The sequence below is a fragment of the Rattus norvegicus genome, chromosome 11, assembly GCF_036323735.1.
Source record: "Rattus norvegicus strain BN/NHsdMcwi chromosome 11, GRCr8, whole genome shotgun sequence".
NCBI lineage: Eukaryota > Metazoa > Chordata > Mammalia > Rodentia > Muridae > Rattus > Rattus norvegicus.
The window spans coordinates 80992622-81005101 of record NC_086029.1 but is presented as its reverse complement, the minus strand read 5'-3'; the positions used below and the strand labels follow the sequence as shown (position 1 = coordinate 81005101).

The 12480-nt window shown below is 42.1% G+C and overlaps 1 protein-coding gene across 5 annotated transcripts in view; it reads left to right on the top strand.

Annotated features, from left to right (window-relative positions):
* The window catches only part of Snx4 (sorting nexin 4), a 57270-nt gene that overhangs the window by 18133 nt on the left and 26657 nt on the right, over positions 1–12480 (top strand). For all 5 annotated transcript variants that reach the window (XM_063270646.1, XM_063270645.1, XM_063270644.1 and 2 more), the window contains 4 exon segments: positions 979–1100; positions 3746–3881; positions 6430–6579; positions 7665–7712. In XM_063270646.1, coding sequence (XP_063126716.1) covers positions 979–1100; positions 3746–3881; positions 6430–6579; positions 7665–7712 — 456 coding nt within the window.

The following is a 12480-nucleotide window of genomic DNA, read 5'->3' as shown; positions in this document are numbered from 1 at the left end:
GTTCCTGTATAGATTTATTCTTAGTTGCTTACACATTAAATGTATGATAGCTATTAAAATACCTCTCAAGAAGCTGGTGTGCTGCAGTGTGTTGATAAAGAGATATTGTCCCTTGCTGTTGCCATTTAGTAAGCTGTAAAAACTTAAATAATGTATTTGTGTGTGTTTGTGGTGCATGCGTGTGGAGGTTAGAGGATAACCTTGGTCTCATAGTTCTCCATTGCATAGGCCAGGCTAATTGCCCATGGGCTTCTGGGAATTCTTCTGTCACTGCCTCCCATTGTGCCATGGAAGGAACATTGGAGTTACAGATATGTGCTGCCTCACCCAGCTTTTACATGGCACCTGGGATCCAAACTCAGGTCCCCATGCTACCATGGCAAGCACTTTACCCACTGAGCTATCATCCCAGTCCACAAACCATCTTGAAATATTTGATGACAAGTTCTTCTTCAGTGGTGAAATGAGTCAATTCAGGCCAAATTAAATATATAAAGGCAGGTTTACGGGAATTCGCTCTCTGAGTAGGTACACTGGTCACAGGGAACAAGGCTAGGGATGTTGCCATGGGAAGGGCGACATGAGTGTTGGGAGAAAGAGCTTGAGAGGAGAGAGGAAAGACTAAAATGTCTGGGGGAAGGGAGGAAAGTTCAGGGGAGAGGGCAGAATATGCCAGACTTGCCTCATAACAGGTAGAGCCTGAGGCATGCAGGGGTAACCTAGAGATCAGATCTGCCTTGCTCTGTAAAAATGTAAGCCTCAGCTGTTTGCTCCAAGTCTAAACACCGACATTTACCAGTACTGGGTATTATTAGTATGGCTACTGGGTTTTCCAGAACCATTTTCACTGTCATGGATTAATTGCACAAAATAATGGCATTTTGTTATATTTTCGTTTGATCACATTCACCCCCCTCTTATCCTCATCTATCAGCACCATCTTAAAGGGCTTTTATTGTTCCATTTATTTTTGTCCAGATGACAGGAAATAATTTTTGGTTGAAGAAAATAGAAATCAGTGTTTCAGAAGCCGAGAAGAGAACTGGAAGAAATGCCATGAACATGCAAGAAACGTACACTGCTTACCTCATTGAAACGCGGTAGGTTACAAGGATGGTCTTGATTTAGATGGAGGGGCAAACAGTTCAATAGAGTGAGGCTGAATAACTAATTCTTTTTAGAGGCTTGGGGTGTGCATTCTTGTGATAGGACATTGTTTCAAGAGAAAGGTATGGAAATTTGTCTTTTAGAACATGTGGCAATGCTTCAGTGTCTTGGGAAACAGTATGACATTATTAAATTCTTCTAATGTGGGAGAAAGCCCAATGATAACATTTGCTTGTAAGTTAAGATAAAGTCAAATATTTCCTTTTAAAGTTGGAAATCAAGGGGCTGGGGATTTGGCTCAGTGGTAGAGCGCTTGCCTAGGAAGCGCAAGGCCCTGGGTTCAGTCCCCAGCTCCGAAAAAAAGAAAAAAAAAAAAGTTGGAACTCAAGACTGAAGTCATTTTTAGATAAAGGTGATTAGTGGTGGATTGTGATCTAATATTCCTGTACTTTTACCATGGAGCCATTTGTGTTTTTTATATTTCATACTGTATTTTCTTTTTAGTAATAATGTAATTTACAGACAGTGATACGCTTAATATATTTGTTTTATTTATTGTTGCTTTTTGTTTATTTATTGCTTTCGAGGAAGGGTCTCTGTAGCCCTGGCTGTCTTGAAACTTGCTGTATAGACCAGCCTGGCCTGGAACTCGCAGAGCTCCATCTTCTGTATCTGCATCTGCACTTCATGCCCAGCCATATGTATATACATTTACTACTTACATGTAGGCTGTGGTGCACACTTGTCGTTCTAGCACTAAGAGCAGGAAGATCAGGGGCTTACGGCCGTCCTCGGCTGTATATATAGTAAAACCCTGTCTCAAAACAATAGTAGTGAAAACAGGCAATATTGCTTAGAGCAGTTATGTAGGGCCAGATAGATGGCTTAATGGTAAGAGCATGTACTGCTCTTGCAGAGGACCTAGACTTCAGTTATCAGCACCTGCGCTGGGCATCTCACAATTGCCTGTGACCCCAGCTCCCAGGGATCCAATACCTTGGCTTCTGAGGACACCTGCACTCACACGGCACATACACACAGGGACACAACACACATAATTAAAAATAAAACAAGCCGAGCAAGGTTGCACATGCCATTAATCCCAACACGCAAGAGGCAGAGGCAGGTGGATCTCTGTGAGTTTGAGGCCAACCTAGTCTACACAGTGAGTTCCAGGACATCCAAGTCTACACAATAGTGTAAATCTCGTTATTCAGGAGGCTAAGGCAGGAAAATTAATATCTTTTCTTCCTCTCACTCATCTAAGGCATCATTTACTGCCTGCCCATATAGAAGGATCACTTAACTTTAGGAGTTTGAGGTAGCATGGTAGAGCCCATCTAAAAACCAAAGCAAACTAACAGATGGGCAGCTATTGTGCTGAGCTGACATGATTAGAAACACTTTTCAAACGACTGTTTCAAGACTGATTTTGCTTCTCTGTCACTTTGTTCAGTGGAGCAAATAAGTTATCGTCATGGGAATAATGGGAAAGGAGATCTTGATGGTGCTTCAAATGTTTCTTCAGCTGGGCATGGTGGCTCGCGCTCTCTCTCTCTCTCTCTCTCTCTCTCTCTCTCTCTCTCTCTCTCTCTCTCTCTTTCTCATGTGAGTATACTCTTTGCTCTCTGCAGACACACCAGAAGAGGGCATCAGATCCCACTACAGATGGTTGTGAGACACCATGATGTGGTTGCTGGGAATTGAACTCAGGACCTCTGGAAGAGCAGTCAGTGCTCTTAACCACTGAGCCATCTCTCCAGTCCCCGGTGGCACACTCTTTTTATCCTTGGACTTAGGCTGAGGCAGGTGGATCTCAGCCTGGTTGACACAGTGAGTTCCAGGCCAGCCAGGACTATATAGTGAGACCCCACCTTAAACAACAACCAAAATCCTGCATTCTTGAGGGTAGCCAAAGTCGTTAGTGCCTTAACATAACCAGTACACTCTTGTACCCTATTTTTCTCCCAACAAGAGCTTAGACTTCTTTTTTTTTTTTCTTTTTTTCTTTTTTTCGAAGCTGGGGACTGAACCCAGGGCCTTGCGCTCACTAGGCAAGTGCTCTACCGCTGAGCTAAATCCCCAACCCCGAGCTTAGACTTCTATGTAGATAGAACATGAGGTGCCTGCTGGCCCTGTAAAGGAAAAAAAAAGAGATACAGGTTGTGGGTTTTTCTTCCTTGCCCTTTCAGAGCAGTTTTGCTTGTGTGGACGTCTCCTTGTACTCAGTCAGATCCACCTGATTTATTCATATCCTGGACTGAGGTTTTATGGTGTCTTGGTCTTTGTCATGAAGTTGTTCCCTCTTTGTGGTAGCAACAGTGTTACAAATGTCTTTTATGTAATGAATGTTGTGAAATCAATATTATGCTTTGACTTTTAGAACGTCTCTAATGTAGCTCTTTCTCAAGAGTTTGGGCAGAAGAAAAGTACGCAGGTGAGGGCTTTGGACTGAGATGGATCTGGCCCAGCTGCATCCTCATCTGTAAAGGGGGACAGGGAATTCCCTGGTTCCCTGAGTTAGAAGGATTAAGCAAGGAAACAGGAAAAGTTCTTCATCGTGTGGCTGGTTTTGAACGAGGTGGTGGTGTGTGTTCTATTTCCTAAGTAGTAGAAATGCTGTTTGATTCCTTTTCAGCTCAGTAGAACATGCCGACGGTCAGAGCGTCCTCACAGACTCGCTGTGGCGGCGGTACAGTGAGTTCGAGCTGTTGAGAAACTACCTTTTAGTGTACTACCCACATGTCGTCGTGCCACCCCTCCCAGAAAAGCGGGTAAGACACAGACGGCAGTAGGAGCCAAGAAGTCAGCAGTGAGCCATTCATTTATTTGTGTTTTTCTTTTTTGTTTTTGACTTTTCCATACAAGGTTTCTCTGTGTAGCCCTGGCTACCTGGAACTCTCTCTGTAGACCAAGCTGTCCTCAAACTCAGAGATCCACCTGCCTTTGCCTCCTATATATATTTCTCCTAAATATATAGATGCAGTTTGCTCAATCTGTATAATGTTTTTTTATTTTTTTTAAATTTATTTTTTTTAAAGATTTTATTTTATTGTATATGAGTACACTGTAGCTGTCTTCAGACACACCAGAAGAGGGCATCAGATCTCATTACAGATGGTTGTGAGCCACCATGTGGTTGCTGGGATTTGAACTCAGGACCTCAGGAAGAGCAGTCGGTGCTCTTAACCACTGAGCCATCTCTCCAGCCCAATCTGTATAATGTTATTTGTATATATATGATTTCAAGGCTGACCCTTGGTACTGGATAACCAAGTAGGCTTTTCCAATGGAAAGACTCCTCCCATTTTTAGCATTTGTTAGTTGCCCGCAGTTTTTGTCGAGGGTCGAAGCCCCATAAGATCTCCTCTTCCATGCTGACCTGTGTCTAAGTGTTGTCCTTATGTGGGTCTTGTTGAGGCAGTCAGGTTTATAGGTATAACTCCCCTGTCACTCCTGGGAGATGCAGCCTCTCAGCAGCCTTCCATCTCTGCCTCAGATGGTCCCTGAGCCTTAAGCACACTTGTTCTCTGTTTTGATCACGTGTGGTTTTCTTTAGTGCTCTCCTCTTGTAAAGAGAAGTTTCTTTTATAAGGGTGTGTGGACAAGTTTTATTTTTATTTTTTTATTTTTTCTTTTTTTCGGACCGAACCCAGGGTTTTGCGCTTGCTAGGCAAGCACTCTACCACTGAGCTAAATCCCCAACCCCTATTTTTATCTTTTGAAAATTTATTTAATGTACACGAATAACACTGTAGCTGTCTTCAGACACACCAGAAGAGGGCATCAGATCCCATTACAGATGGTTGTGAGCCACCATGTGGTTGCTGGGAATTGAACTCAGGACCTGTGGAAGAGCAGCCAGTGCTCTTAACCTCTGAGCCCATGTGGACAAGTTTTATATCAACTTGACACAAGCTAGTGTAATCTGAGAGAAGGGAACGTCAGTTGGGAAAATGCTTCTAGAAGATAGAGCTGTAAGCAACCCATGGGACTTTTTTTTTTTTTTTTTTGATTTTGTTGGTTTTTATTTTTAAAGAATTTTACTTTATGTATATAAACACGCTGTAGCATGTTTTCAGACAGACCAGAAGAGGGCATCAGATCCCATTACAGATGGCTGTGAGCCACCATGTGGTTGCTGGGAATTGCGCTCAGGACCTTTGAAAGAGCAGTCAGTGCTCTTAGCCACTGAGCCAACTCTCCAGCCCTGATTTTTTGTTTTTTGTTTTTTTTTTTAATATTTATTATTGTCTTTCAGATCTGGAGAGTTGGCTTAGCAGTTAAGAACAGTTGTTTTGGTCCCAGCACCCACACTGTGGTTTCTCAATCACTCATAAGGCAGGTTCCAAGGATTCTGACATACTCTTTCACACATCCATACATGCAAATAAAACACTTATATACACACTTATATACACAAATAAATCTAATTAAGTAAAATAAAAAACAAACGAACAAACCCCAAAAATCTAAAAATGTATTTTTGCTCCTTTTAACGACTGAGCTTTTCTATTTTCTCAAGTAAATGAACGTTTGCTTACAAAATATAATTGCTAGCCAGTGGTGGTACACCACGACAGCTAGGGCTACACAGAGAAACTGTACCTCAAAAAAACAATAAAGGTATGCCTATTATTTCCCTATGTTCAGAAAATCTTAGCAGCAGCAATACCCCCACACCTTCACAGCCTTCCTGCAGCCCGGCCAGGAAGAAGTCATGACAGAGACCACCTATTATTTAATAACATGTCTCATGTATCAAATACTTCAGGCCAACAAATGACCACCAGGCTCCGTGGTCACCTATGGCAGCCAAAAGCACATAAAACTCTCTGAATGCATCAACTCACCATGCTCTTGCATAAGAGACCCAGGATCTCCAGCAACAAAGAAGTGGCTTTGCCCATGGGTCTCAGAGGCTTCGTAATTTCCCTCGGGACATTTTCTTAATTAGTGACTAATGTGGGATTTAGAAGGGAGCACCCAGCCCATTGTGGGTGGTGACATCCTTGGGCTGGTGGTCCTGGGTGCTATAAGAGAGCAGGCTGAGCAAGCCATGGAGAGCAAGCCTATAGTCAGCATCCCTCCTTGATTTCTGCATCAGCTCCTGCCTCAGGTTCATGCCCTGTTTGAGTTCCTGTCCTGACTGCCTTTGATGAACAGTGATGTGGAAAGTGTGAGCCAAATAAACCCTTTCCTCCCCAGTTGCTTTGGTCATGGTGTTTCCTCACGGCAATGGTAATCCTGGCTTAGACAGAGGGTGAGATCTAAGTGTGCCTGGGGCTGAGCCTGTTCCTAATGGTTGCTTTGTTTACCTAGGCAGAGTTCGTGTGGCATAAACTCTCTGCTGACAACATGGATCCAGACTTTGTGGAGAGACGACGGATAGGCTTAGAAAACTTCCTCTTGAGGGTCGCTTCACATCCGGTCCTCTGTAGAGACAAAATCTTCTATTTGTTTCTAACACAGGTATTGTTTCTTTTAATTAGTCTTTTAAAAATATTTAAAAACCTAGAGTTAGGCTTTTAAAAAAATTATAAAATGCTAATCCTTGAGTCCTTTCGAGTCAGCTTTTGATAGGCAGTTTATTGTGTTTGGTTTAGTGTGAAATTTGAGTCATTGGATTATGTCATTGACTATGATTTTCTTTTCTTTTTCTTTTTTTCTTTTTTTTGGTTCTTTTTTTCGGAGCTGGGGACCGAACCCAGGGCCTTGCGCTTCCTAGGCAAGCGCTCTACCACTGAGCTAAATCCCCAACCCCTATGATTTTCTTTTAACTTATATATTATTGTGTGCATGTGTTCTCTTGCGTGTGATATGGGGACGAGCACACCTGTCGGGGCACACGTGGAGGTCCCAGGACAGTTTTGTAGAGTCGGCCTCCTCTTTACCTTTACACGGGTTCTTGGGTTTGAGTTCGGGTTGACAGTCTCGCATGGCAAGTACTTTACCTGCATACTGAGCCGTATCGCCAGCCCCATAGCTGAGCTTGTGAAAGATTACTTATTTAGTTGTGAGTGTGCGTGTGCGTGCGCGTGCGCATGCGTGTGCGTGTGTGTGTGTGTGTGTGTGTGTGTGCGCGCGCACGCGCGCATGTGTGTGCCTGAATGTATATATGTGCACAACATGTGTGCAGGTCAGAAGCAGGGCTGGGAACTGGAATTAGGTACACAGTGTGTGCACTGGGAACTAAACCTGGGTCTTCTGCTCAAAAGAGCGTGTGCTCCTAATCACTGCGCCGTCTCTCCAGCCCCACCGTAGGTCAATTTCCATACGTGAGGATCCTAAGACTTTGTTACAGTTACCTAAATGAGAACTTACAGTTAACCAGTTTTGGAGTCTGCATTGTATGTTTAGTCTTGGACGTGTGTTTTTTCACATGTTTGGAGTCTGCATTGTATGTTTAGTTTTGAAGTAGAGAATGGTTTTGACTTCTCCCATATCACTTGAGTTAAGAACAGAATGGTAGACACTCAGATTATTTAATGTGGAATGTTATATATTACTTGTTTGGTTTTGCAGTAATGATCTCTAAAACTGACTTTGGTTTTTAGGAAGGTAACTGGAAGGAGACTGTGAATGAGACTGGATTTCAGCTGAAGGTAAGGACAGTCGTATGGGCTGACTCTTCACATCCCTTTACGGTTCCCAGCACGGCAGCATGTACTCACTGGAGCTGACTGAGCAAATGATGGGAATCCGCTTTGCGTCTAATGTCCTTGGCTGGGTTTCAAAGAAGTACCCAGGTCACTTTAGATTTGTGTAGTTTTAGTGCTGTTTTGACTACCATAGGCGGTTTCTTAATTCTATCAGAAGATAGTTTAAATCAGTAATTAAATGCAGTCTGTAGATTTTTCCTATAGGATACTAGTATGTCTACATTTTCATTTCCTTAAATTTTGTCTGACCACCTCACTTGTTCTCTGACTCACACATTTTGCTTACCATGTGAGACTAGATACTTAGGAAACGCATGCTTGGCTTTTCCAACATTGGTAGGCTAAAGGGTGAGACCTTTGTCATGCTTCCGGAGCATGAGACGTGGTCCCCAGTCTGAAGTAAGTAGGAGTCATTGTGGAATGGCCTCTGTTAGTGATGCAGGCTCACAGTCCTTAGCAGTGGGGTTTGGAAATGAAGCTGTGGCCTGCAGATTGAGAAGCTCCGTAGTGTAGAAGCGGAGCTCTCCAGACCTTCCTGCGGGCCAGCTAGCACAGGTTATCTCAGATTTAAAGGGATTTCTCTGGTGTTAATCATGTGAGTAGGGTAGACAAACATAACAAAAAATTTTAAAATACAAGTTGAATGTTCCTAAAATGAAAATCTGAAATATTCTCAAGTACTAAATGTTTCAGATTTAAAACATTTTAGTGGTATCATTCAATTTTAGGGTTGGAAGTATTTTGTATTTCTCATTTTATATTAGGGATGCTCAGCTGGCAAAGTCGGAAGACAATGTGAAGTCCCAAGCGTTTTAGATAAGAAATGCTGGATCCGTATCTAATATAAGATCATAAATGATAGCCAGGTACACTGGCACGCATCTTTGATCCCAACACGGGAGACAGAGGCAGGAGGAGTTTGAGGGCAGCCTGGTCTTCATAATGAAATCCAAGGCAGCCAGAGCTACATTGTGAGAAACTATTTTGAACAAAACTTAAAAAAAAAAAAAAAAAAGATGCACCCAACAAGAAAAATAAGTTCAGTAGCTTAAACACACCTCAGGCTAGGTTGGTGGGATACCTCAAAATCCCTCGGCTGGCGGAGGATCAGAAGTTGAAGGTCATCCTGAGCTATGTAATTTGGAGATAGCCTTGCCTACTTGAAACACATCCTCAAAGCAGCAAACCAACAAACAAAAACTAAGTAATTCCTGGAGCTTCATGCGTTGGCATCTGGGAACTTGGAATTCAGCACAAAGTAAGCAGGAAGTGTAAAGCAGTGTCTGGAGCTGTCGTGAACTGACTCTCGCTAGTTGAGTGTGTTACTGGCAGACCCCAGTTCCTTGGTTGTTAATTTAGTGCTTGGTGCTGCTTAAAGGAACTTTGTGATTTTAGTTCAGGGATGGTTTGGAAATAATTTGAAACTTTTAAAAAGACTCGTATTTGGGGGTTGGGGATTTAGCTCAGTGGTAGAGTGCTTGCCTAGCAAGCACAAGGCCCTGGGTTCGGTCCCCAGCTCCGGAAAAAAAAAGAAAAAAGAAAAAAAAAAGAAAAAAAAAGAAGAAAAAAAAAAAAGACTCGTATTTGGAAGAGTTTTCTAAGGGATATTTTAAGATATATTACAAGTGAATAAGTACAACACAAGACTAAAATCAAGTAACTTACGTGCGTATTTATCATGATACTTAGTCACTGATTTACCATTAGTCACTTATCTGTTAGTCCATGAAAGCACCTGATGGTTATGACAGAACGTGCTGTTTGCACAGCCCTTTAAATTGTGTGGTCACATAGCTTTTCAAGTATTTGTGTAATGTTTTGTTTTTGCACAGCCTTGTGGTTAAAAACTTGAGGCTTCTATAAAGTATTTGAAAGGTGATACTTAATATAAAACACTGAATTAAGGGCTGGAGAGATGGCTCAGCGGTTAAGAGCACCCGATTACTCTTCCAGAGGTCCTGAGTTCAATTCCCAGCAACCACATGGTGGCTTACAACCATCTGTAAAGAGATCCGATGCCCTCTTCTGGTGTATCTGAAGGCAGCTACAGTGTACTTATATATAATAAATAAATAAATCTTTAAAAAAAAAACAAAACACTGAATTAATAATTCAAAAAGCCACATGTTGAAAGAAGTAGGAGATATTCCATAGCCTCATTTATTTTGTTTTAATTCTATTTTATTATGGATACTTCTTGTTTCAAGTCTTCCATGAAGGAAATGGGGTCTTCTTGCAAAGCCTCACAACATAAATATACACACATGCATTCATGTATAACACTGTGTACATACATAGATAGGCATATACATACAAGGTCACATTTAATTTCTGTAAAGGTCATATATCATATAAGCTATGATTAGGAAACATTGCATTCTGCAGTGTTCAATGGACATAACATGGCTTACTATTACTTTTAGAAATACAGTGTTCCTCCCAAGCCCCACTTCGTGTTTTGAGTATTCGAGTAAATACTTATGGTATGTAATTCAGTGGAAGCAGAGCAAAGGGTTTGTTCCTAGAGTAATGAGTACATAAACGTGTTCAGTGCAGAGACATGCAGTTAACTTTGTTATGAGAATACTTGCTGCTGTGTGTGCCCCAGTCTTAGATGACTAGAGGCTGATTGAGAAGCATCTGGAACCCTTCCTTTTACTTGGAGCATCAGAGACAAGGCCTTGGCTTCTGCTAGTCTCTGAGATTCCACGTTCTGGGTGCCTGCAGAATTTGAGTATTCCTCTAAGTGCTATGCCAGCCAGGGTGACTGACATGTTTTTAAGGAGTGTGTAGTAATGTGGTAAATTACTTAAATAAAAATAATTTGAAAAGTGATAAGTAGTATAAAAGAAAATGACTATGATCACTGTTAATGAGATAGTAGGTTCATTTTTCTAGAATTACTTTAAGGTGAGTGTTAGCCAGTCAATGTGGCTAGCAACACAAAACACATTTCTTTCTCAAGAAAGGAATAAGGAAGTATCCTAAGGTTAACAAGTGTGGGCTGGAAACATGAAGGTAGGTTGCCTAGATTGATGTGTAGTGCTGTGGAGGGTGCATGAATTTTATAGTCACAGAACAGACAGTCATACATTAGTGTCTTTTGTAAAATACTGGTGGGGACAGCAAGTGGACAGGTTACAGCAAAGCCAGGAAAGTGCTGCTGTAGGCTTCAGATGCTTTTGGATGACATTCTTAGCCTTTGGGTTGGTGGAAGCTAGTGGTCTGTTAGTGTGCTGGAGAGTGGTTAAGAACACTGACTACTCTTCCAGAGGTCCTGAGTTCAAATCCCAGCAACCACATGATGGCTCACAACCGTCTGTAATGAGACCTGATGCCCTCTTGGTGTGTCTGAAGACAGCTATATAAAATAAATGAATAAATAAATCTTTAAAAAAGGAAAAAAGAATATATTCTAGCTGGTCAGTGGTGGTGCACACCTTTAACCCCAGCACTTGGGAAGATGAGACAGGCAGAGGTCTGTGAGTTTGAGACCAGCCTGGACTTCAGAGTGAGTGCCAGGACAACCAGAGAAAACCTTGTCTCAGGGGGAAAAAAGTGAAAAAATTGTAGGATCAAAAGTGAGATTTGAAGCTGGACATGGTGGAGCATACCTTTAATTCCAGGAGTCAGAGGCAGGCAGGTCTCTCAGTTCAAGGACAGCCTGGGCTATATAGAGAAACCCTGCCTCAAAATAAACAAACAGATGTGAGATTTGGGGTGACTGGAGACATGTCCCCGTGGTTAATAGTGAGTACTGTCTGTTCTCCCAGAGGACCCGAGCTCAGGTGTCAGTACCCAGTGGTAGCTTACAAGCATCCTTCTGTAACCAGTCCCAGGAGACCCAGTGCCTCCGCAAGCACCAGGCATGAACACGGTACACAGACATGCCAGGCTTACATGTAGGCAAAACCCCCTACATGAATAAATAAGCTTATTTATTATTTTAAAGCAAGATTGGAAAGGTTAAAGAGGTAGCTTAGCTATGAAGATCACTTGCTATTTTTGCAGAGGACCGGGTTCTTTTCCTGGCCCCCATGTGGTTGCTCACAAACCGTCTGTACCTCCAGTTCCAGGCATCTTTTGGCCTCTGGGCACCAGGTACACTTTTGATACACATACATACTTGCAGGCAAAACACTCATACACATAAAACAAAAGGAATAAATTTTTACATATTTTCAGTATCCTAGCTGGGCAGATCCTTGGGCTCTGATGTTGCAGAGGCCAAGGCTGGGGGGAACACATTTATCACATTGCTTCTGTTTCCTAGAGGACGGGGGAGTCCTGGTGGCTTCAGTTTACTCTGGTTTATTAATTGAGAGCATTTGTAATTGTGAGTTGGAAATTAGAATAATGTAAAGTCTTCATGAGGGTAGAGATTTTAAAAAAAAATAATTGAACTACCTTTTTTCAATGAGCACTGTGCTTAGGCAAAAATAAATTATTTTGCTTCCTTCCTTCCTTCCTTCCTTCCTTCCTTCCTTCCTTCCTTCCTTCCTGTTTTTGGAGACAGGGTTTCACTGTCTCTGTTCTGGAACTCACTATCTAGACAAGGCTGGCTTCAAACAAACAGAGGTCTCCCTGCCTCTGCCTTCCAAGTGCTAGAACTAAAGGTATGCGCACCACCCCTGGCTCAGGTGTTTGTAAAAGTTTAGGATTTAAATATGATAATCATATATTTCATGAAATGAGACCCTTGTTTAGTGTT